At 43.0% G+C, this 22,358-nt stretch overlaps 1 protein-coding gene across 3 annotated transcripts in view; it reads left to right on the forward strand.

Annotated features, from left to right (window-relative positions):
* LOC125015946 (raftlin-like) overlaps positions 1–22,358 on the forward strand; it is a 126,564-nt gene that overhangs the window by 38,269 nt on the left and 65,937 nt on the right. For all 3 annotated transcript variants that reach the window (XM_047598052.1, XM_047598054.1, XM_047598053.1), the window contains exon 3: positions 15,860–16,037. In XM_047598052.1, the coding sequence (XP_047454008.1) occupies positions 15,860–16,037 (178 nt within the window). The remainder of the gene's footprint in view (positions 1–15,859; positions 16,038–22,358) is intronic.

Raw genomic sequence — 22,358 nt, forward strand, 5'->3', positions numbered from 1 at the left:
GGTCTGGATGGGAAGCTACAGGTCAGCATCATTCAGCCGGAGCGAACCAGGGATCACTGAGCTCAGTGCAGTCAGATGGTTTCTTTGTTCGTTGTAGTTTAGGAAATAACCTCTGATGCAGATTTATAGGTATGGAAACTAAAAGCAGAGCCCATATTTCTCTCTAAGTGTTTATAAAGTCTCTGAAGATGAAGGAACAAAGTGACAGATTAATGACAGATGCAGTCAGCTAAAAGATGCTCTTTGTCTTATTCTGCCTCCGCCCTTTTTTTTGTTTGTGTACGGCTAAATAAATGCTGCAACACAAATATTGAAAATGCACATTTACTGTTATTACTTATAGATATATATATGTATATAATCACTGACACGTTGCCCTTGCACTGATGTCTTGACACCAAGAAACAAGAGAAAAATATAGAAAATATAGAAAATAGATTCTCACTTGTTGAAGAAGAGAAGGAGATTAAGAGCAGAAGACACCCTTTAAAGATTTGACTCTTCTCAACACAATGAGGGAGTGGATCTTTTTTTTTTTTTTTTCAATGGGCATGGGGGCAGACAGACTGGGGGGAGATGGGAGGGGAGAGATGGGAGAGATGGTAGCGGGGCAGGATCCCCGCCGAGACCCGAGGCAGAAAAATAGGCTAAATGTGCAGAGGAGCCGAGCAGAGAAACTTCCCCCTCCTGTGGAAAAGGAGGGAGGGAGGGGGGAGTGAGAGAAGAAATCAGAGCTGAGGGAGAACAGAGAGAGGAGAAAAAAAAAGAAAGAAGGTGGTGGACAGAGGAGTTACGGGCATTTCCATTTTGAGGCCGTGTGGAGGCTAATGACTCGAGGCGGGCTGCTGAGACCGAGCGAGGCTTCTGCAGGTGGTCCTCACAGGAGTGGAGAGCTCCTGAGGAGACTAAGGCCATTTTAATTGGACACTGAATAACGATATGACTACTTCACAGAGAGAATAGCGGGGCGGTGGCTCCGGCTCCAAAGGGCCAATTACGGTATATTCATGTGGCATAGCTTTTATTAAGGCTTCATGAGGGAGCGCTGATATGTGTCAGGTTTATTCCTGATGGATTTTATTTCCAATTCTGCTTCAAAAATAGGAGAGGAACACAATTCAGATAAATAATATCGAAGTGAGACGTTTTTATTTTTTTTTTTTTTGTGGTGAGCTCTGAGCATGTCCCTATTACTACTGTTACTATTTGCTCCTGGACATATCTGCACTTTAGAATAAAATATAAATGTGACATGATGCTGCTGACGGCACGGGGCAATGATTCTTTTATGTAGCACAGCTGGTGTATTCTACCTGAGCAATATGTTAAAATATCCAAATTTACCTCAGAAATTTACAGCCTGGTACAAACTACTGTTATATAAGAATATGGCATAACATTATGACCACCTTCCTAATATTTTGTAGGTCTCCTGCTGTGCATCCAAAACAGTTGTGACTCATCAGAGAATGGACATGGGCTTTCTGTCCTGTGGCATCGGGTAATGGGATGTTATTAATGAAGGGGCCTCTGTGGATCATCCCACAGAGAGTGGGGCCCTAGGTTGGCGCTGCATGTCCATGTGAATGAATGCCAGGTCCAAAAGTTTCCCAGCAGAATGGTCACAACATGTTATTAAGATACTTTGCCTGTCAGTGGTCATAGTGTTGTGGCTGATCAGTGTAGATAAAGTGCTTGCTGTCCGACTAGGCTCCCGCTGCAACTCCCCTCACGCTCCACTTTTTTTTGATCGAAAAATATGTTCATGATGTCACGTGGTCTTTTTTTGTACATGGTCAATTATTGCAGAGATTCAGATATTAGAACTCAGGTTATTTACAGATGATACACTATTATTCTTCCATTTGCATAGACAGTCAATGCCCAACACTAAACTGTAGAGAGATGAAGAGCTGCTGGACTTAACCTTCATGCCTCAAATTTACTACCTTCTGGAAGCTGCTGTGGCAAAAATGTACACACATAAAGATATATTTTTTTTTCTACTTTTTTTTTTTCATAAATCACTTAAACAACTCCAGACCTGCTCAAAACGACCAAAATTTCAATATTTTCCCAGATTATAACCCTTTAAATGCCAATATACGAACACCCTAATTATTTTCCATAAAATAAATAGTAGGATGATGGGACCTTGGTGGTAATTAGAGTCTTGAATATGTCAAATATTGGCAATAAATTTGATTTGATTGCATTATTATTTTTTATGTTCTCCCTCTGGACACCTTCGTGGACAAAAATGCCTCATAGACTTCCATTATAACTATCATTCCAGTATAACCATGCATTCTGTGATGTTAGCTTTTCATTTAGAAGAAAATTTGTGATATTTGACATTTTTTATTGTATTTGATCAGATTCAACAATTTTCCCATTGTAGGCTGATGCATGAAGTTGTTGTAAATTTCCTATTGATATAATGGAGCCTTGTGACTACAGTGGCAAACATGCAAAATGCATCACGAGCATAAATGACATGCAAGAGTAAAAGACACTGGATTTCGAAAAAATTGGCTAAACAGAAGAGTTACTGCAGAAATTCAAGCCACAAGCTGTAGCAGGTGGAGGGCATAAGGGTTAATAGAGTATTTAGAAGCAGAAGAGCCAAATACTTTGCTTTAGTTAATGGAAACCAAAGATAAAACTAACAGGAGAGGATACTGGACATTGGTGGTGTATCCTGGACACACTATAAGGTAGTATAAGGTGGTGATGGTCGCCAAAAAGCTATTAATTAGGATTTAAATATATGGAAAATCTGCAAAATCTGTTTGTTTTCCAGTGGCAGAAAACTGTGAGACATTTATGACATTGTAAGTTGATAAACAAAGCAAACACTGACTTATTTACACATCCAGCAAAACTTCATTGATCTGTTTTGGTCTCCACCGCCGCTACAGAAATATATCGGACAAATCAGCAAAGTTATCACAAATGAAAACAGTGAGCTGAAAGATATTAGAATCCATCTCTTTGTCGTCTACTGTTGCTGTAAAAAACATTCATCATCTGAGTTATGTCTAAGCGCAGGACTCGATTAAATCTATTCGTGTCATTGCCGTATTGACAGATACCGAACGTTACATTGCCGTCATACCAGAAATGAATTCCTCGTGTCCCTGGTGGCACGGCAGCATATTCATCCACTTGTTTTTATCAGGAAGAAAAATAAAAACACTCTGTCCTCTGCAGTGCACCGGCGTGGAAGCGTCTGCCGCTAATTGAGCCGTTAGTATTAACAGATACAAACAGTTCTCTGATCGTGATGAGGTGAGGCGATACCGGAGACTGAGAGATGTGGCAGATATGAGCAGGAGGATCAAAAATCAGCTGCGGTGGCTGGTGTTTAATATATGCCGGGGCTATTTTCTCCCCATCCATGCAAATGTGCTCGAACCATTTCTCCCAGAGGCGGCGCGTGGCGCGAGTGTGTGCACAGCCTCGGCACTTCAATCTTTCAGCTTATTAATTTCATATTTACTCATTTATTTTTAAATGTGGTGAGTGATGGAAATGCGGCAGGCTGCAGCTCAGAGGTGCTTACATGGCAGATGGGTTGATGAGGGGAAGTGGGCCAGTGTCAGAAGCAGGGATCCAATCCAAAGTTGAGGGATTTTTTTCTTCTTCTTCTTCTATTATTTATGGAAAGTTAGATTTATCCTCAGAAAGTTGACCGAGCAAACATGGCATTTTAGTGTCTCGCTGCTCCATACACAAGCTACACTCGTTCAGTGTTGTGCACACTAACGAGGTCTCTAATGGTTGCCGTACGTGCATCTTGGCTAAACCAAGGACCAGTGTTGGCTGGGACACGCTTTGGACATAAGTTGAAGCATGTCTGGTGAAAAAGCAACTTGCAACAATCAGCTTCAATCTGACTCTCAACCCTCGGCACCAGTTTCTTTTCCAATACAAGAGGACACAATGTCGGCGAGGCGCTTGAGCAACACTTTAACCAAGATTTATACCAGCTGCATTACTGCAGCACACTTATATCACCATGTCACGTTGTTGAATAGTTCAGAGTTCGATCACCTCTTGTTTCTGTTTAATCCGTCCATACAGACTGGAGATCACTCTCAGCTCTGAGGTTCTTTACCGTCTTCAATCTCCATCATTATTGCACCCTTCACATATAATAAATGTTTGAAAAGGTGCATGTTTTAGCCTGAAATAATACTGTACTTACTGTACTGGGTTTGACTCCCTGGAGTGGAGAGGGTTTGGGTTCTCAGCATATTCTTGCATGTCTGCGTGGGTTTCCAGTTTCCTCCCACCGTCATCGGACGAAAACATGGGTGTCGGGTTAGGTTGGCCAACAGTGGAGGCTCCTCGGACTAACCCTCAGTCTCACCGTGTCATTTTGTTGCACAGTGTTGTACAATGAGAAATAAAGCACTTACTCAATGCATCTAAATGTCAGTATTAGCAGTGGGTTGACCCACTGTTTTAGTCAGACAGGAAGCAAAGTGTGAGGATTCTTTGCTGGGGAAGTTAGAAATGTGCATGTTTTTTTAATTTTTTTGCAGCATTTATCTCACTGTTGGTACAAAAGACAAAACCCTGCAGAGCAATAGCTTCAGAATTGTTTACTGGACTGTTTCTGAGTTTTGGAGCCTTCAGACTCATGGATTGGTATTTTCTTGTTCTACTCTCTTACATTTTCTCCAAAGTCAAAACTAGTTTTCGTTTTCTCCTTGAATTCCTCCCAGAAATACTGAAGATCTGTTGCTTAACGCGCCCGAAGGAGACACTTTTACGAAGGTTTGGATGCAAACCGACCAGACATCAAAATTCCCCCAGCTCCGAATCGAAGATGCTTCAGAGGTTCTTTCTAGTTTATTTCTAACTTCTGAAGCTGGGAACAGTTGAAATTGTGCAACTTTGAGACTAGTGTGATGAGTGAGACCGTGTCCTTTGGATTCAATGGGTTTTCTTTACCTTCTACCCAACAGTAACATTGAGGTGCATCCTGTTAGTGTACAACCAAGGTTTGGTGAAGAGTTTTGTGGAAGTGCTCTTCAACTAGCTTTACTCAAGAACACAACTTAAAAACTGTTTTGTGTTCACGTTTCAGTTCTGTAGCACCAGTTTTTTGGTGCAGATGCTTCCTGGTTCCTGGTTCTTAGCCAGCAAAGTCTAGTTTTTCAGGTTTTCTTGGTGGTGAAAACACATGTGAGATGTTTTCAAGCTGACCATCAGACTGCCTCTGTGTTAATAGATTGCTGGTGTGGTGCAGAGGTAGACACTTCAAGGTTATTTACACCATGATAAACGCTCTCAAACATTCATTATTTTCATATGCATTCAATTTGAAAAAGATATCAGAGCTAGTGGCTCCAGCATTTCCAGATCTTGCAGTCGTAAGGTGCTGCTGTATGTTACGATAACCATGGTAAACATCACGCTCTGTGTGGCCGTGAACTCCATCATGTGAGTCATGCACGCTGTCATTTTTACATTTTTTTCTCGTGCCGTTGGCAAACGGCTTCAGCCGCATTTCCACCACATGGGCTTCTCTGTTTCGGGGCTTAACTCGATTAGCAGGAAAACACAGGCTGATGCAGTCAGATTCGTTCAGAGTAAATATTGGTATCTGGGTTTGGTCCAGATATGACATTGAACCAGCTTTAATTCCAAGTGATGAGTCAGTTAAACGTGTGTGGCCGTGTGTGGAAGTTCAGCATCACAGGGAGAAATGGAAAGGGGGTGTTTATTATTTATTCTGCTCCTCACATGAACTCTCTCACGCATTCATCTTCAAACCGCATGTTTACATCCTCTCGCTGAAACGAATGCGGAGCCAAAACCCGTTCAAACACACAACACGCTCCATCCACAGCCTGCGCTAAACAGTTTCCCACCGCTACGTTTCAGCCGCTTCCGTTTATTTACGTGTTTTATTTACACATTTTCCCTAAAAGTAATAACTTATTCATGTGAGTATCTGATTTTAGGGATCGGAAAGGATTTTTTTTTTTAATTTCACAAATGTTTTCCCCACTTCTCACAGTTGGACTTGCAGATCGAGGTTCACAGCTCATTCTTTAACCTCATCCCAGATGCTCAATTTTCACAGATAATATTTATAATATATATCAGACATTCCTACTTAATAGTTTACATAAAATAAACTGTCTGTGTTTACATGCCCCAAAACATGAACCTGGATAGAACCTTTTTGACTAAGTGGTTCTGCAAGATGTTTTTTTTTTCCCCCCAAACTTTAATGAAACTAATTTAGTAGAAGAAAATGAACCAAGCATTAACATTGCTGTCCACATTCCAGCTCGGTTCACCTTTAAAAAATGTCTTATTTCAACAACTGGTTGTTGAAAGAAACTCCTCACCTGATGTTTAGCCCAGTTTGCTCATTGAGAATGGATTTATTCCAATAACCAGAGAGAAACCAGCGCATCAAACATGTACATAGTTGTTAGAAGATGTCAGGTTATCAAAGTATGACACCACCCTGCTACATCTGACCAGGTGAGAGTTTTATTCTGATGATTAGTATCAGTGTAAACATGGGAAGATGCTTCTGATCAAATCATTCTAGTGCTCTTAGAACTACAGGAGATCATGAGATGTAAAGGAAATGTTGAACTTCATTCTAAAAGATCCATTCATAAATAAGAAATACATTATGGCTGAATGTACAACCCCCTTTTTCCTTCAGAACTGCCTGAATTCTTGGTGTCATACTTTCAACAAGGTGTTGGAAACATTCCTCAGAGGTTTTGGTCCATATTGACATGATAGCATCACACAGTTGCTGCAGATTTGTCGGCTGCACATCTATGATGAGAATCTCCTGTTCCACCACATCCCAAAGGTTCCTCTATTGGACTGAGATGTGGTGACTGTGGAGGTCGTTGGAGAACAGTGAACTCATTGTCAAGTTCAAGAAACCGGTTAGAGATGATATGAGCTTTGTGACATGGTGCATTATCCTGCTGGAAGTAGCCGTCAGAGGATGGTCCACTGTGGTCATAAAGGGATGGACATGGTCAGCAACAATACTCAGGTAGACTGTGGCATTTAAACCATGACCCCCCCACTATTACACCACCACCACCAGCCTGAACGTTTGATACAAGGCAGGATGGATCCATGCTTTCATGTTGTTTAGGTCAAATTCTGACCCTGACATCTGAATGATCAGACCAGGCAACGTTTTTCCAATCTTCCATTGTCCAGTGTTGGTGAGCCTGTGTGAACTGTAGTCTCAGTTTCCTGTTCTTAGCTGACAGGAGTGGCCCCCGGTGTGGTCTTCTGCTGCTGTAGCCCATCTTCTTCAAGGTTGGACGTGTTGTGCGTTCAGAGATGGTATTCTGCATTCCTTGGTTGGAACCAGTGGTTATTTGAGTTTCTGTTGCCTTTCTATCATCTCCAACCAGTCTGCTCATTCTCCTCTGACCTCTGACCTCTCACATCAACAAAGCATTTTTGGGCCATTCTCTGTAAACCTGGTTGTGTGTGTAAATCCCAGTAGATCAGCAGTTTCTGAAACACTCAGACCAACTCGTCTTGCACCAACAACCAGACCACGTTCAAAGTCTCTTAAATCCTCTTTCTTCCTCATTCTGATGCTCGGTTTGAACTTCATGAAGTTGTCTTAATCACCTCTACATGACTATATGCACTGAATTGCAGCCATGTGATTGGCTGATTAGCTATTTGAGTTAACAAGCAATTGAACAGGTGTACCTAATAAAGTGGCAGGTGAGTGTATATCATTCGTTTGTTCATTTCCTGTGACCTAAATAGCACATTTTTTCTAATCAGTGTCTGATATAAACAGCTCTGAAAACTCATCCTGATGTCATGTGAAGATGACGGCGCCCCCCTCCCCCTTCCCTCTCCCATTAACCAGGAGACACAGCCATCACTGCCTCCTCATACATTCGTACATACTGTGTATCTCCCTCCTGCTTTGTTTACTCCCCCTGTGTTTAATGGCAGGGCTTGTTTGACGGCTTTACACTAACACAATTTTCCAGAAAAACCAATTTGTTGGTTGTCAGACAGAACCAGCCCCCACCCCTCCAGACCCACCCACGTCTTCTTTTTCTTTTATTTGTCGAGAAGCCGTTCGTTCCTGTGAGTTTACACGTGAGCGTGGTGAATCTTCTTCCAGGGTAAACACAAAGTAATTGGCCCCTGGGTTTTGCCTTGTAGGGGTTCAAGCAGATTGGCCGTTTGACGACGGAGGCCTGAATATTTGCAGAAAACGACAAAAAGCAACGCTGACACTTGCATCGAGCGGCTAATTTACTCTCAACTACGCTGAGAGAGCGGCTCCCTCCTTGGATAACAGGATTTTCGGTGGCAGAGTAAACACCCTGAGAACAGTGAGGGATTTGTGATAAATAAATGTATTTAAAGGACGACATTATTAGCAGCTCACACAGTGATTAAAGCCAAGTTAAGAAGTCTCCCAGCGGCTGTGTTCACACCCCCCAGTTGAAACCACTCCTTATTTACTCATCTCAACTAAGGGGATCAGGGAGGCAGCAAAGTTTGGTTTAATTCCCCCCCCCACCCCCCAAAAAAAATATCTACCTCCTCTCGAACCACTACAGCAGCCCTCTCTCTCGGGAGCGGACGCCGTGTTTTTCAGCCTCGCACCAGAACGGGAAAGGAAGAGGGGAAAGAAAAAACTAAATCACAGATCACAGAAGGATTAATTCCATTTCTAAAGGCAGTGGAGGGAAAGCGAGGAGAGGAGAGGAGAGGGGAGATGAGGAAGGGAGAAGGAGGGGGTGAGTACGTTTCACCCGTTTCCAGTGGCGGCCTATTTTTCTGTGTTAATTCCTCCACGCCTTTTAACTTCTAAAGCTCCTGCATTGTGGCGCAGCAGGACAGAGTGTGATTGAGAAATTTGAGAGTATTTTTAGCCGACGCACTCACTCAGCCTCAGGAAACAGCCTGTCATTATTATTATTATTATTATTATTTCTTTTTTTATTTATTATTTCCCGTCTTATACGTTTCACAATGAACCTCTGGATTTATTACCCAGAGGGAGGGAGGAGCTGGGAATCAGTTCTGCATCTACATCACAGGAGCTGCCTCCTCCTCCTCCTCCTCATCATCATCTGTGGTTGCTCCAGGGTTGCTCCAGAAATCCATTTTCCACTTTGTTGCAGACCTGATGATGTAGCGGAGCGCTGCAGCCTGCAGTGTCACACATCAGTTTTAGTGAATTTGTCACTTTGCAAAGTGGAAACTGGGAGAAACAGTTTTAGTAGCCGGGTTTACACGGAGCCGGATGAAAATGCAAACATATAAACACCTCAATCGGAATAGACAGGCCCAGGCTGAATGAAATTTCATTTAGTTTCACAGGGGTAGAATATTCCTTTACTCAAACCGATTGAACGTCATGTAGACGGTGAATCTGAATGAAGTCAGGCTCCGTTCTGTCTGCGCATGCTCTCTTTTTATTAACTCTGGAAGAACTAGAAGTATTGCACGCTTAGCAGAAAAAAAAAATAAATATCGAACTGTTCAAAAAAGAAAGGAACCGCTGGAAAACCTTGAAGACTGGCTGCTATAACACAAATACAAAAGACAACGCAAAAATGGATTTAAACCCACAAACTTTCCTGAATCGAGCTGTGGATTAAAGAATAAAAGTGTAAGAACAATAGCAACTACTACGCTGGTTGGACGAGAGATTGGTCACGGGATTATTTTATAGGATTTAGATTATCCAGATCCAAACTCGATGTCAGTGCCATTCACAAGAAGAAGAAGAAGAAGAAGAAGAAGTTTTCATTGAATGTCACACGTCTATAAAAAGTAAAGCTACATGTAAATATCATATCAGAATAGATCCCCTCACATGTAAACAGCCGACCTGAAACCTTGAATCGGGAAGAGGAAAAGTAGAGGGATGGTTTGTGTAGCAGCAGCAGAAGGGTAAATATCACACTGAAAATGAATCGAAATTAACTCAGTTTTCAGAGTGGTATTGATTCCTGTATCTGGTCTGCCGTCTCTCCAGACGTGGGTCCCTGCTCTAGTGGAACCTCTGCCAGAATAAAAATGAAGCTGTTATGATGTGTAGCCGGGAGGTGGGACCCAAAGGGAGGGCCAGAGAGGGAAGCACGAGAACTTTAATGAAACTCACATATCAGGAAAAGTGTTGAAAAACGCAACCGAGTCCAAGAAAAACAATGAGGAAGAAGCATCAAGAAGAAGGTGACTCAGCGTACGTGTTCAGCAACGGTCGAACCGACGTCCTGATCTGGTCCTAAACGTCCTAAATCTCCTCCTCGGCGCATTCCTGAAGTCTCTCCTCGTCTTCTCCTAGAGTCCAATGGATTCAGGCCAGTAAATCCTTGTGTCTGAGTTAATGTAGTGTGGAGAGAGGAGCTCGTACTCCAGAAACGTTCTGGTCCTCCAACGCTGCCGCAAACTCTGTAACCCCCAGATACTCAACGGAGGATGATGCATTAAAGAAGTGAAATTCAGATCAAAACATGCAACGTTTGCAAAATTCCTCTCTACATAGGCTGCTTTTTTTTTTGTATTCTTAATATAATTCCCTACTTTACATATTACTCTTTGTTCCAAACACTGGTTCACTTTGAGTAGGAGCATCTATAACGAACAGTAATTCTGATGAGTTTGAGCGTGTACTGAAGGTAGATGGACACTGTTGTCTCGTAAAGGCAATGGATGGAAATATTCCTTATTTAATCTTTGCAAAAAAAAGTGCCATTGTAGAAAAGCTGCAGGTAAATGTGAAGGCAGCTAATGTCCCAGTCGCACCTTTGAGCCCTCCTGTTAGGACCGTGGGGGTTGGCATTCAGTCTTCATATACTTCCCTGATTTTAGCTTCTCTTCATGGGCTCCCCGTAAAATGCAAAACTCCTCCGACCCTGAAATGCGAAACCTCCATCTCACCCTAAAGACCTCATTGTACTCTGCTTTCAAAGCGCAGTCTCACCTGTGGCTCCTAGAGTTTTTGGAAATTAGACGTTGAGCTTTCAGGCTCCTCTCCTGTGGAGGCGGAAACCTTCTCTACTTTCAGGCTCAGGACTTTGCTTTCTGGTAAAGCTCATGGTTGGAGCTGACTCCGGTGACACTGAATCAGAAATTGAGTGTTTCTTCTCCTAGTTCTTGCTCTGGATGTTTCAGACTCTGGGTTCTGTGAAGCGTCTTCGGGGATAATTTGAATAGTTGTTGACACAGATTTAGCAGATCGACATGTTTCCCGTGTCCAGATTTAATAAAATTAAACGTGTACAGTAGTAGACGGTATGTGTGGCTGGAGGTTGACCCCTGATTCACCGTGAACTGAGCATGAACGTGGAGAATTTAACGTAAAGAAACAATATTCATGTGTCCACACATGACAGTCACACTTCAAGTGTTGGATCCGAACACAATCAGACCAGACGCACCAAACACCGTCCGGTATCGGCGACTCTGCTCCGCCGCCGCCCGCCCTCAGTCTGACCCCTCGCTGAACTTCGACAGGCCGACTTTTCCCAGGGATCTGAACCTTTTTCCTTCTGTATAGTCTCATTGACTGTAATTAGCCATAGCTGCGTTTCCCACGTCTTGTGACAGCTTGCGCAGACGGCCTCCTCTCCCCCTGCACGCTCTCCCGTTCTGCGTCCAGCCCTTTGTCTTGGCGCTGTCCCACGCGCCTCCAGCTGTTTGGCCGCGCTGTAAATGTTGCCACATACAGCGCTGCTGTGCTGCCGGGACCCGAGCCACCGTCCACGCGGCTTTCGTCTCAATCACGGCTTCCCCTCTTCCTCCTCTCCGCTCTGACCTCTTCCTCAATCTTTCCCCAATATCAAGTTCCTCTTTCTAATCTAATTGCTTCCATTGCCGAGCCCGAACCGCTCTCCCTTCCCACACTCATTACCATACATCCTGATTGGACGGCGCTGGCCTGACAGGAGCTGCGTGCGGCTTGTTGGAAACACAGCTGGGCTGCTCCCCGAGACCGTCTGCTCTGATGCAGGTTTTCAAGCTTCGGGCGTTTGGGGGGAAAAATAACGCTGAATAATGAGCTTTTAGCTGCAGCTTCATCGAAGACTTCCTCTTTAAAGAGCTGGTCACTAACTGATCGCAGCTCGTTAGTGGCAGGACCTTGTCTGCTCCGCTCGGACAATCAGACGTGAATCAGCTCCCATCAATGCCTAGATTGAGAGGAACTTTCTTCTTTCTCAGTATCTGTGCTCTAATCCAGATCGATGCTGGAATATCGATACTTCCGATACCGGGTCTTTATGCTGTAAAATCAAAATATCGATACTTTCAATACTTCGGTCATTCATGAATTCATCCGGAGAAAAAACACTGAAGGAGCACTGATACCAAGGCATCAATGTTGATTAATGTGCATTGTCCCAATTCAATAAACTAATAATAATAATAATAATAACTGGAGGTAATGTAGTGATGAACACAGTGGAAAGTAACTAAACACAACAAACCTTGTGAAACACCTCAGGTTAAATCAAAACACAGAATAGAAGGTGTTTATGAGGAGTTCTTAATAGTTAAACAATCATTTATTTTGATGATCTTATCATTTTAGTAATTCTTCCTTTTTTTTGGTGTTTGAAACAACGTTTTCACATATGATGTATGATCGTGTATGACCGAGTTTGGTTTTTCTTTGGTTGTATTAACTCGGCTATATAGTAAATATACTTCAGAGTTTGAAATAAATTTAAATGAATGACTCTAACTCGGAGTTCTTATTGAATTATCTTACGTTTGAGTGTCTAATCCTCATGTAGATTCTTTCTAGATATTAGTTTGCTCAATTTTTTAAAAGCTACCAGTTCTGCAATCTCAAGTAACTTAGAGGTAAACAATAGAGGTTGCATTAACTTGATAAAATAAGTTAAACAAATATCTTTTTTAGTTGCCTTTGGTAATGTTTCCCAGTCCACATTAGTTGATAGAGAAAGTTGAGTCAACAAACTGCGTGTTGTATAAATGATGTATTTCATGTTGAGCCACTTGATCCTCATTTGTAGGAAAAAAATACATTCAACCAACATGTCTTAAATCATATTTTCTAAACCAACTGTTTCATCAACTCGTGTTTTTAAGTGTAATAAACTTTACATTATACGTTGACTCAAATGAACTGAGTCAAAGCAACAAGATGACGTGATTTAGTTGAGTTCTAAACTTTTTTTTAACAGTGTGGTTTGAGTTGAAGCTCTGTCCATTCGACTATATTTTCATCACTGAGACGGAGCGTTTAGCTGAAGCTTCATTGACAACTTGATCACTAACTGATTGCAGCTGATTAGTGTCGAGGTCCTGTCGGCTCCGCTCGGACGTGTTGATCTAAGAGGAGAAAAGAAAAATCAAAGTGTCAGAGCAAAGAAAGAAAGAGCTGCTGAGACACAAAGCCAAAGCAATCAGATATTAATCCACTCCCATCAACGCCCAGACGGAGAGGAAGGAGCTAAGCTAGCGCTAGCTGCCAAAACAAACTGGAAATGACTTTTGAAATCGGTCTCGGTGTCTGAACCTCGTTGGTGCTGCCAGAGCTGGCTCAGCTGATCCTGAACCGTCCCGTCCAGGCTGCAGGGGGACGTCTCCGTCTCCGTCTCCGTCTCCGTCTCCGTATCTGTGCACTCGTCTTCTCCGCGCCTTCGTAATGACACATAAACACATAATCACCGTCACTCCTGCGTCCATGTACCCTGTTTGCGTTTTATTCATACAGCCGTGTTTACATCCTCCATCGACGGTTTGGAAAGTCTCAAACATTTACGGCATCATTTTTGTTTATACATATCGTGCATTGTTCTATTTTTCTTCAAAAGTGTCACTTGCTGTGTTTCCATTCCCCAAGAAAAATGCACAAAACCCAAATATAAAGTCAGTAACAAAGTGAGTCGAGCAAAATGAGTAAACAAAAGCAACAATGTGATGATAAATATAAAAACTGCTCAGAGAGGGAAACGTTGGCTCGTTCATTTTCCACCACAGAAGTGAGTCTGCGTCCCGTGTAACCGTCTTCTCTTCTTAGTACCGACGCTTTTATATAACGGATTCGGTTCCAGTTGTGCGACGCTGCTGAGATTCTAGGATTTGAGTTTGAAACTGAGGACGGAGAAGCTCCTGCAGACCTGGAGAGAAGCTGCATGAACTCTGTGAGGAGTGATTTACTAGAAACTGGAACAAAAATATCGACCTCATCACGCTATTATCGATCCGATACCAGCCCTGGTATCGATGCTGTCGATATTTAGGTCGATGCGCACGTCCCTAATGGAAACACGCACAAAGAGCGATTGTATGTACTGTATTTTTTTTTTTTTTTTCAGAAAAAGCATAATGGAAACGCAGCTATTGGCGACTTCCTTTTTAAAGAGCTGGTCACTGACTGATTGCGGTTCATTAGCGTCAGGGCCCTGTCTGCTCCACTTGGAAGAAAGAAAAAAAAAAATCAAATTAAGTGTCAGCGTAGAGCGAGAACCTCTGAGATGCAAAGCCAAGGCAATCAGCTCTGACAGGATTTTCATGGACTCTCATCAACGCCCAGATTGAGAGGACGGAGCAGAAAGCTAACCACCAAAACCAGCTCCCCGAAATGACTCTCGAAATTGGTCTGAACTCCTCGAAGCTGTCGGGGGTTTAAAAGACGTGACGCACGTTCTCGCTAAACCCGGGAACCTTTCTTTCTGAGCGCGCAAATGAAATAAAAGAGGCTAACTGCCTCAAAGGACTGTCATTTTCATCAGTTAGCAGTTTGACAGAAATACAAGAGCTGGAGTGGAAAATTGTTCTTTTTTTTTTTTTTTCCCCTCGTAGTTTCCTCGGTTTACTTGTGAATCACTTGAGACTGTGTGAACTGGATCTGTTCTTGCTGCTCCGCTAACTCACTGGAGAGACTTAATGTGCACTAAAAGCTTTTTATTCTGTTCATGTCATATGCGAGAAATGAAGAAAGAGGCAGAATAGATGAGATTCAAAGGTGAACAGCTGCTCCGTGTGTGTGCATATATAGTTATATTTATATATATATATATGAGGGAACAAAGGACAGGTGTGTCTCACTGAGACAATGACAGCCAGGTGTGCAGAGAGGAGCAGAATGAGGCAAACTGCAGGCATGTGGTGGACAGGTGGAGGCTGAAGAGGGTCAAGAAAAAGTTGAGAATAACCAGGTTGATCTGCTGGTTTCTCTGTAACTGACTCTGTTAGTTCTGTTTGGAGCCTGATTCAAGGGGCAAAGCTTTAGGGAATGTGTGAATGGTTAAAAAAAAGAAAGAAAGAAAAGAATTTGCATTTAAATGAGAGGATGACGTAGGAACAACAAGCGCAAAACAAACTTAAAATTGACCCTGCAGACTCTCAGCAGTGAACCTCTCTGTTGCAACAGCGCCGCTTGATTTGGAGACTTAGGCAATTTGTTTACAATAAACTGAAGAAAGAATTGGACGGGAACACGAGTAGTGAGCACGACCACGGCTGACAGACTGGAACACGGGGAACTTCATGAATGTTCCTGGGACAGGAGCTCAGTACGTAGAGAGGGACGTCTGATCAGCAGTCAGCATCTCTCTACACATGAATACAAGTCATTTTCTGGCCTAGATCATAAAATAGTTTGCATGTGAACACTGTTGACTGCATGTCAGAACTTTCTCTGGATGCACATCAACAGAAACATGAAAAAACACAACATTATATGAACAATGTGTAAGTTTATCCCTGAATCTGAGCTAAACACCAGCATGAAAATGTAAATCCCACCGAGATAAAAACCCGCACTAACCTGAACGAACATGCAAATCATTTTTTCTCACTCGTTCTTCGTCCTCTCGCTTCCTCTCAGGTGGGACGTCCACCCTGCGACTGTCGTCGGTGCGGGAGCTGCCGGGTCAGCTGCAGGAGCTCTACCAGCAGGGCTTCGTCCTGGCTGCCGTCCACCCGTTCATCCACCCCTGTGGTCCGGAGTCCAACAGCCCTCAGCACCAGCTCTACCGGGCCATACTGGTGCGGATAAATGACGGGTAAGAGCCATTTTTTTCAACTATAAAACGTGTCTGAGCTGAGAAGATACACAGAGGAGAAACGTTATTCTCCAGACGTCGTAAGGGAACGGAAAAAATTCTGTCTCTGGAGACAATTTAGTGATTAAGGTTAGCGCTGATGTCATCAGAACAGTTTGTTTTCTCGCGATTAGCGCGGTTTCTCTTTTAATTACACGCACGGGCACGTAAGGAATCACAGTTATTAAGTTTAACTGAAAGATTTTGTCTAATTCACGTCGAATAAATACGTTTCTTGCTTCTTGTCTCATCCAGACGTTAGCATGAAGGCGCTTCTCGCTGTTATCACATGGTAAAAGCAGAGGGCATTTAATAAAAGGAAGGTATTTTACCAAACAAAGACAGAGGTCTCACCCTGAGGCAGTCGTCTTTCAGGGCCTACACTCTTCGGAATTAGACCTTCGTTAGCACAAAACGATGAAGTCATTATAGTCACTTAAGAAAGCATGTTGAGATTACTAATGTACCTTAATTGGCTTCATTATGCAGGAAAATACACTTAGAGGAATCAGTCTCTGCTTTATCTTCCAGCTGCTTGGTGACTGACATGATGGTTGTGTTTACAGCTCTTGTATTATGGTTCAGAAATGACTTTTTTTTGTGTGTTTTTATTATTTGGGATAAGTGCAACCTGGAAGATTTCCATCGTTTTAGTTGCACAACCTTTCAGAGTTGCTCCATCGACAGCTGAGCATCGCGACATCTGTTTGTGCTTCACGTGGGCCCCGTCGAGCGCTCCGGCCAAAAAAACAGCAGCATGGCCCAAAGTCACCGTGGCCCCCCCTCCTGCATCTGCCCTCCAGCCCTGTGCCCACACACCCTTTTTATTATCATTTTTTTTTTTTTTCTGTCCCTGGGAACTGTGGGGGTGGGCACGCACTTCAGTCGGGGCAGGACGCCAGGGAGCTGCTCCAAGGGCACGGAGGAGCAGTGATGGACAGTCGCTGTTTTGTCTGCGTCTAAATATCACGTTCTCTGGACCTAAAGAGGATAAAAAAGAGGGTTTTGAATGAGTGTGACAGCACCGAGCGGTCGTGACCCCCCACATCGGATCGTTCAGGAGCACAAACTGTGAAGTCAGTTCAAAAGGAAAAAAAAAAATGTGACAATCGAAAAGACTGAAGCTTTTTTTTTTTTTTTTATCCTCCCTCCCGTCTGCATGCCAGTTCATGCTGAGTCCCCGGGGGCTGCTCTGTCTGTCTGGCTGTGAGAAGAATCCAGGCCTGTTTACTGAAACACTGTTTTCTGGCTGCAGGTCGTGGATGTGTGAGAGGGCGTGCACCAGCTTCACGAGTCAATATGCAGCACTCCAGCTGTTAACCTCTTATTTGGATTGTTTCGCATGCTTCTCATTTACCGTTGTGCAGACTAGTCAGTGATCACGTGACAATAACAACATGGACGCCTCCTAGAAAACACGGTGAGGAGTCCAGAGGGTCAATGCAGAAAAACTAGCAGCGGTTCATCAAATGTGTGGAAATAGTTCACTACAGATGAAGCCCATACGATCGTGACTCGTCAGCCCTCAAATACAACTAAAGTACTAATGCAATGCATCTGAGAAGGCTAACGCTAACGCTAACAGAGGAACGGTTGCTGTGCAGAAGGAGGCTGCACATCGATATTGGACCTTTAGCTGCAGTACAGAGAGAAGACTTCACAGAAATACCCAGAGCACTATTAAATGCTATGCTATTGACAGTGCTAATTTGCAGCCTGCCCTGTTTTTATACAGGGTTCACATATCTGCAGCTCTGTTTTCAAGTGAACAAGTGAATATTTGTGCGTCTGCCCGGATTGAGTGACGTTCAGGAGTCAGGGTGAAAAGTCTGGACTCTGTAACAGAGGAGGCTCTGACTGGACCAAACATGACTTATTTGTATCACTCGTTTTGTCAAAAAGATTTTGGGCTGTGGAGGCAGCAAATAACTTTGGGAAGCGGCGTTTGTCCGGGAGATTATTCTGTTGAGACGTCTGCAGCCAGGTTCTCTCCTATTAGCATTCATCTGTTAGCTCGCTAATTCAGACTGTTGGCACTGGTAATGGTCTTGTTTTGTTCCCATATAGCTCTTTTCAAAGCGCTACCTCTCTACCTACTGAGCCACAGTCGCCTCTATTGTTTCCCACAATCACCAAGTCATCATCACAGTCATGTTCTGTCACTTCAAGTCAGCCTGAATCACCTCTGTTAGCTGCATTTAATACAAAACACCAACCAATACTGCAGATACATCCATAATTATAATGACTAATTTAAGAATACTTATTTTTACACATGCATGTCTTAAATTTGAAGTGTAACTGACAATGTAACCTGTAAAATACAAATACTGGATGGTTTACACGTCCCTTATATGTGTTCAAGTCAAGAATATAGACTTTATTACTTCACTTGTGTTCGTGCACATGGGACGAATGAATCGACTTCACTGAAATAAGATCCCTCTCGACTGAAAACACCTTCGCTGAATGCAAAAAAAACAAACCCTGTGTGTCTTAGCCGCCGTGCAAAAGCACAAAACTGTTGCTGCTAATCTACATTGACATTTCAGTCATTTAGCCAAAGATTTCACCCGGCAGCGACAGTACAATAGCTGCGCAAAAACCAATAGCCGATATTACAAGCAACCAAGAGTAAGAGGTGTAATAATTAGAGCCACCGTGCCCTGGCGCTTCCGCAGCAAGAAGATGAGAAACTAAAGAGAGATCCAGAAAGGTGATGCATTCTCGAAATCCTGTTTGTTCTCGTGGAAAAGCTCAATCTCTGCAGAAAAACACGATGCGAGCCAAGTAAGCTTTAAACTAAACCGTAACAAAAGATAAGAGCAGAGAGTCCAAAAGTAATAAATTAGAAAGGAAGCAATTAATTGGTTTGTGCAAATGTATGCTGGTGATAATTTAAATTCCTAGGTGTGCAGACAAAAAAAATAAAAAAATCAAGTTGGTGCCAACTGTGTGACGAACCCGTGTTTGTTGCATATATCAGACCTTGATTTCCTCCCTCTGCAGAAACCGGCCGTGGATTTTCCCCGGTCGTACGGCTCAGTACGAGAATCAGCCCCCACGGCGTGAGATAATTCATCACGGCCAAAACATGACAACTTAATTTGGGTTTGTCAAACTTCCTGTTTTATCATTATTTACTGTAATTTTGCCAGAGATGAGCGGAGCAAGGCGTTATCACGCGCCCCGGTTACCGTCAATCACCCGACCGTCGGGGGGAGAAAACGGGAAAAGTCTCTGACAGGGAAAGAAAAGAGGAGCGGATCTTATAAAAACCTGTTGCTGTGCAGGCTCAGTGCTCAGGCCTCCGCTCCATCACCTGCCTGCATGTGAAAATATTCACGAAGACGTGGTTGGATTACATAATTAACGACACGCTGCTGCTTCTCACCGAGGACGGCGGAATAATTGGTCTCTTCCGATTCGCATGGACCCCGTGATATTTCTACAGGGTGACAAACAGCGGCGGCCATCGCTTTGGCTTCTCCGCATGGTTTTTTTGGAAAAGTGGAGCCTTTTAACTGACTCGAACATTTTGTGCAGCCAAAATAACAAGACGTATTATAAAATTATCTGCATTTTTAAAGTAGTTTTGCTTTCATTTCTGGTTCTTTTTTCCCTCTTGAGATGAGCTGTGTAACTTTAATCTGAAGTTGACCCAGAATCTTGAAGCGATAAATATTTCATCAGTTTTTTTTTTTACTAAGTAAGTATAATTTATGACTCATGCTGGACATTAATGGTTCATGCAACTGAATTTCCAGGGCTTTGATTGGACGTTTCAGACTCTTCAAGAGCTAAATGGCCTCTTAGGATTTTAGTTTTTACTTATTTTACAAGCACCAACCCCTGAGGTTGAAAAATGAAGCAAAGCAGTTCCTCTAATGTCCAGTTGAGGCTGACTCCAAAACTTATTGAACTTTATAGCAGAAATAAACACATCTACAGGCCGGTGTAAAAACAGAATTTTTCTCAGTTGTCTTCCACTTATATGAGGTGAAGTCGTGATGGTAACAGGCCGAGTGAGGAAATCCAGACGTCCCTCTTCTGTAAACTCTCCGGTTTAAATAATATAAAAAGACTTAAACTCATGCAGCTTTGAGTCACAGATGAAGGTGTTTACCTGGGAATTAACCACTCGCACTCCACCTGAGAATATTAATTTCTAATCTGTCGTAGGATAAAGAGAACTGATATTAATCGGAGTAACGTGTTTACATGCACTTAAGTTGTCCGGTTACAGTTGGATTAAGGCAATAATTCAGTTTATATGCACGTAAACATACTGACTTTGCAAAGAGGTGCTAGATAACGACAGTATGTGAACATGCAACCTACAAGTCTTGCAGTTAATACATATACAGAATTGCATATTTTGACTTTTCATCTAAGAATCAAATATTAGACTTCAGTTGTTTTTGTTTTACTCATGACATTCCATCGTAGAAAGAGCAGAAGTTTCGTGACTGAAATGCACCAACTGTGCCATGAAACCACGTCATAGAGATCTGGATCTGCCCCCACTTCCTGCAGATCGAGTCCATTAGTAATCACCTCCCATGCTCTCGTGCAGACAACCCCCCGTTTCACTTCTGGCACTCGCAGAGATCCGCACAAACAAAAACGTGCAACAAAAACATCGATTCTGACTGAAAAGGCAACACCTGAATGGACTGCATCTCATATACTGAAAAAAGATAAAAGAAAATCACAGCTGGTTAGAGAAGAAGAAGAAGACAGAAGGCATCTGAATGTGATTGAAAAAAAAGGAGACAGAGATTGAGTGAAAAGGGCAGAGGCAGTCTACTGTCCTTTGATGGCCCTGACTGAATGCAGCAGGGTCCGGGCTTTATCTGCAGCGTCTGTCACCGTGGAGACAGCTTCTCACATCAGCACCGGCCCAGGGGAGTTTGAATGTCCACCGGGGGGGAGGAAGGAATAGGCAAAACCAGAGCGCAGAGTGTCTCCCCTGTTCTGTTTCTCTGTCAGACCCTGGAATTAAAGAGACGAAGATTTTTTGGTTTTACAACCACACTTTATTCTATTTTAGGGATAAATCCAAAATGACACTTATTTTCTTTTACATCAGCTCAAACTTTTCTTATTTTTCTACATACTTACTGATATGTTGTTTTCATTATGACGCAAATACATAAACAAAGTCAAAAACACTTAATCGTGCAATATGTCGGTAAAAAATAGCTCATTATTTAAGATCGCGTGCAGGATATTTTTACGGCACCACATTTCAGAGAAGCTTCTTACATCTTTCATCTTTCACCCTGAGTCTGCAGCGCAGGTTGCAGGGCCAGACTGAGGCTGCATCACTACATGACAGGCCCTCTATTCTAGTTCTTCTTGAAATGTAAATGGATATTTTGTCTTTCCTGGTAATAAAATTTAAATTTTGTTTTCTTTCCTGCACATTGCCCCATAAATAGGTTTAGTGGTGGTAAAATCTTGATTAAAAAGCTTAAAAACATCCATTAAAAGAATAAAAAAACACTGTGAGCTAAAAATATGAAAGGTAGTTTCTGTTAAGCTGCAGAATGGGCACTGGCTGGACACAGCAGGGTTGACGACAGAAGTAAAAGAGTCGGATGCAATGGCCCCATGAAGAAAACGCCACTGCAAGTCTTCTCGGAGTCTCAGAGTCCTGTCATTTAAAGCAGTGAAAGCAGCCAGCGTGCAGCCGTTCATGCATCACTCCAAAACTACCAGAGCTGTATTTTTTATTTTTATTTATCGTGTGCACTATGTAGCAGCGTGAGTTCAGCAACAAACCCAGAGGTCGTTCACATTCAGCGTCACCTGCAAACGTTGACACTGACACGACTGGTTAAGCGTGTTGGAACTTTACAAACCTGAGACGGTAATTTGTCAGCAGCGGTGGGCTACCGTCGTTACAACCTGCTGCGGGAAGGGAAAAAAAAAAAAAAAAGGAGAGCAATGAATGCACAGAACGGATTGGACCGTTTGAAATTTTAAAATGTCAACTGTCAGATTTCCCAGTGTTCAATTTAGGCGCGACGGAAAGAGGTTACAGTTCAGCAGGCAATGTCTGATGGGATATATTCATCATCATTGGGTAATTGCACGGAGCTCCCGTGCACTCGGAGAGGAGAAAGAGGGGGATGAAAGAGAGGGAGATGGGTTGATAGGGAGGAGGAGGAAGGAGGTGAGGGCCTCGGAACCATTAGGGTGGATTTGCGGTGGTGAAATGATTTGTGAACGTGTGAAAACGTGACACTAGAAGCGGTTCATCAGATGCACCCCGAC

This window comes from Mugil cephalus, chromosome 11, assembly GCF_022458985.1.
Source record: "Mugil cephalus isolate CIBA_MC_2020 chromosome 11, CIBA_Mcephalus_1.1, whole genome shotgun sequence".
In the NCBI taxonomy this organism is placed as follows: domain Eukaryota; kingdom Metazoa; phylum Chordata; class Actinopteri; order Mugiliformes; family Mugilidae; genus Mugil; species Mugil cephalus.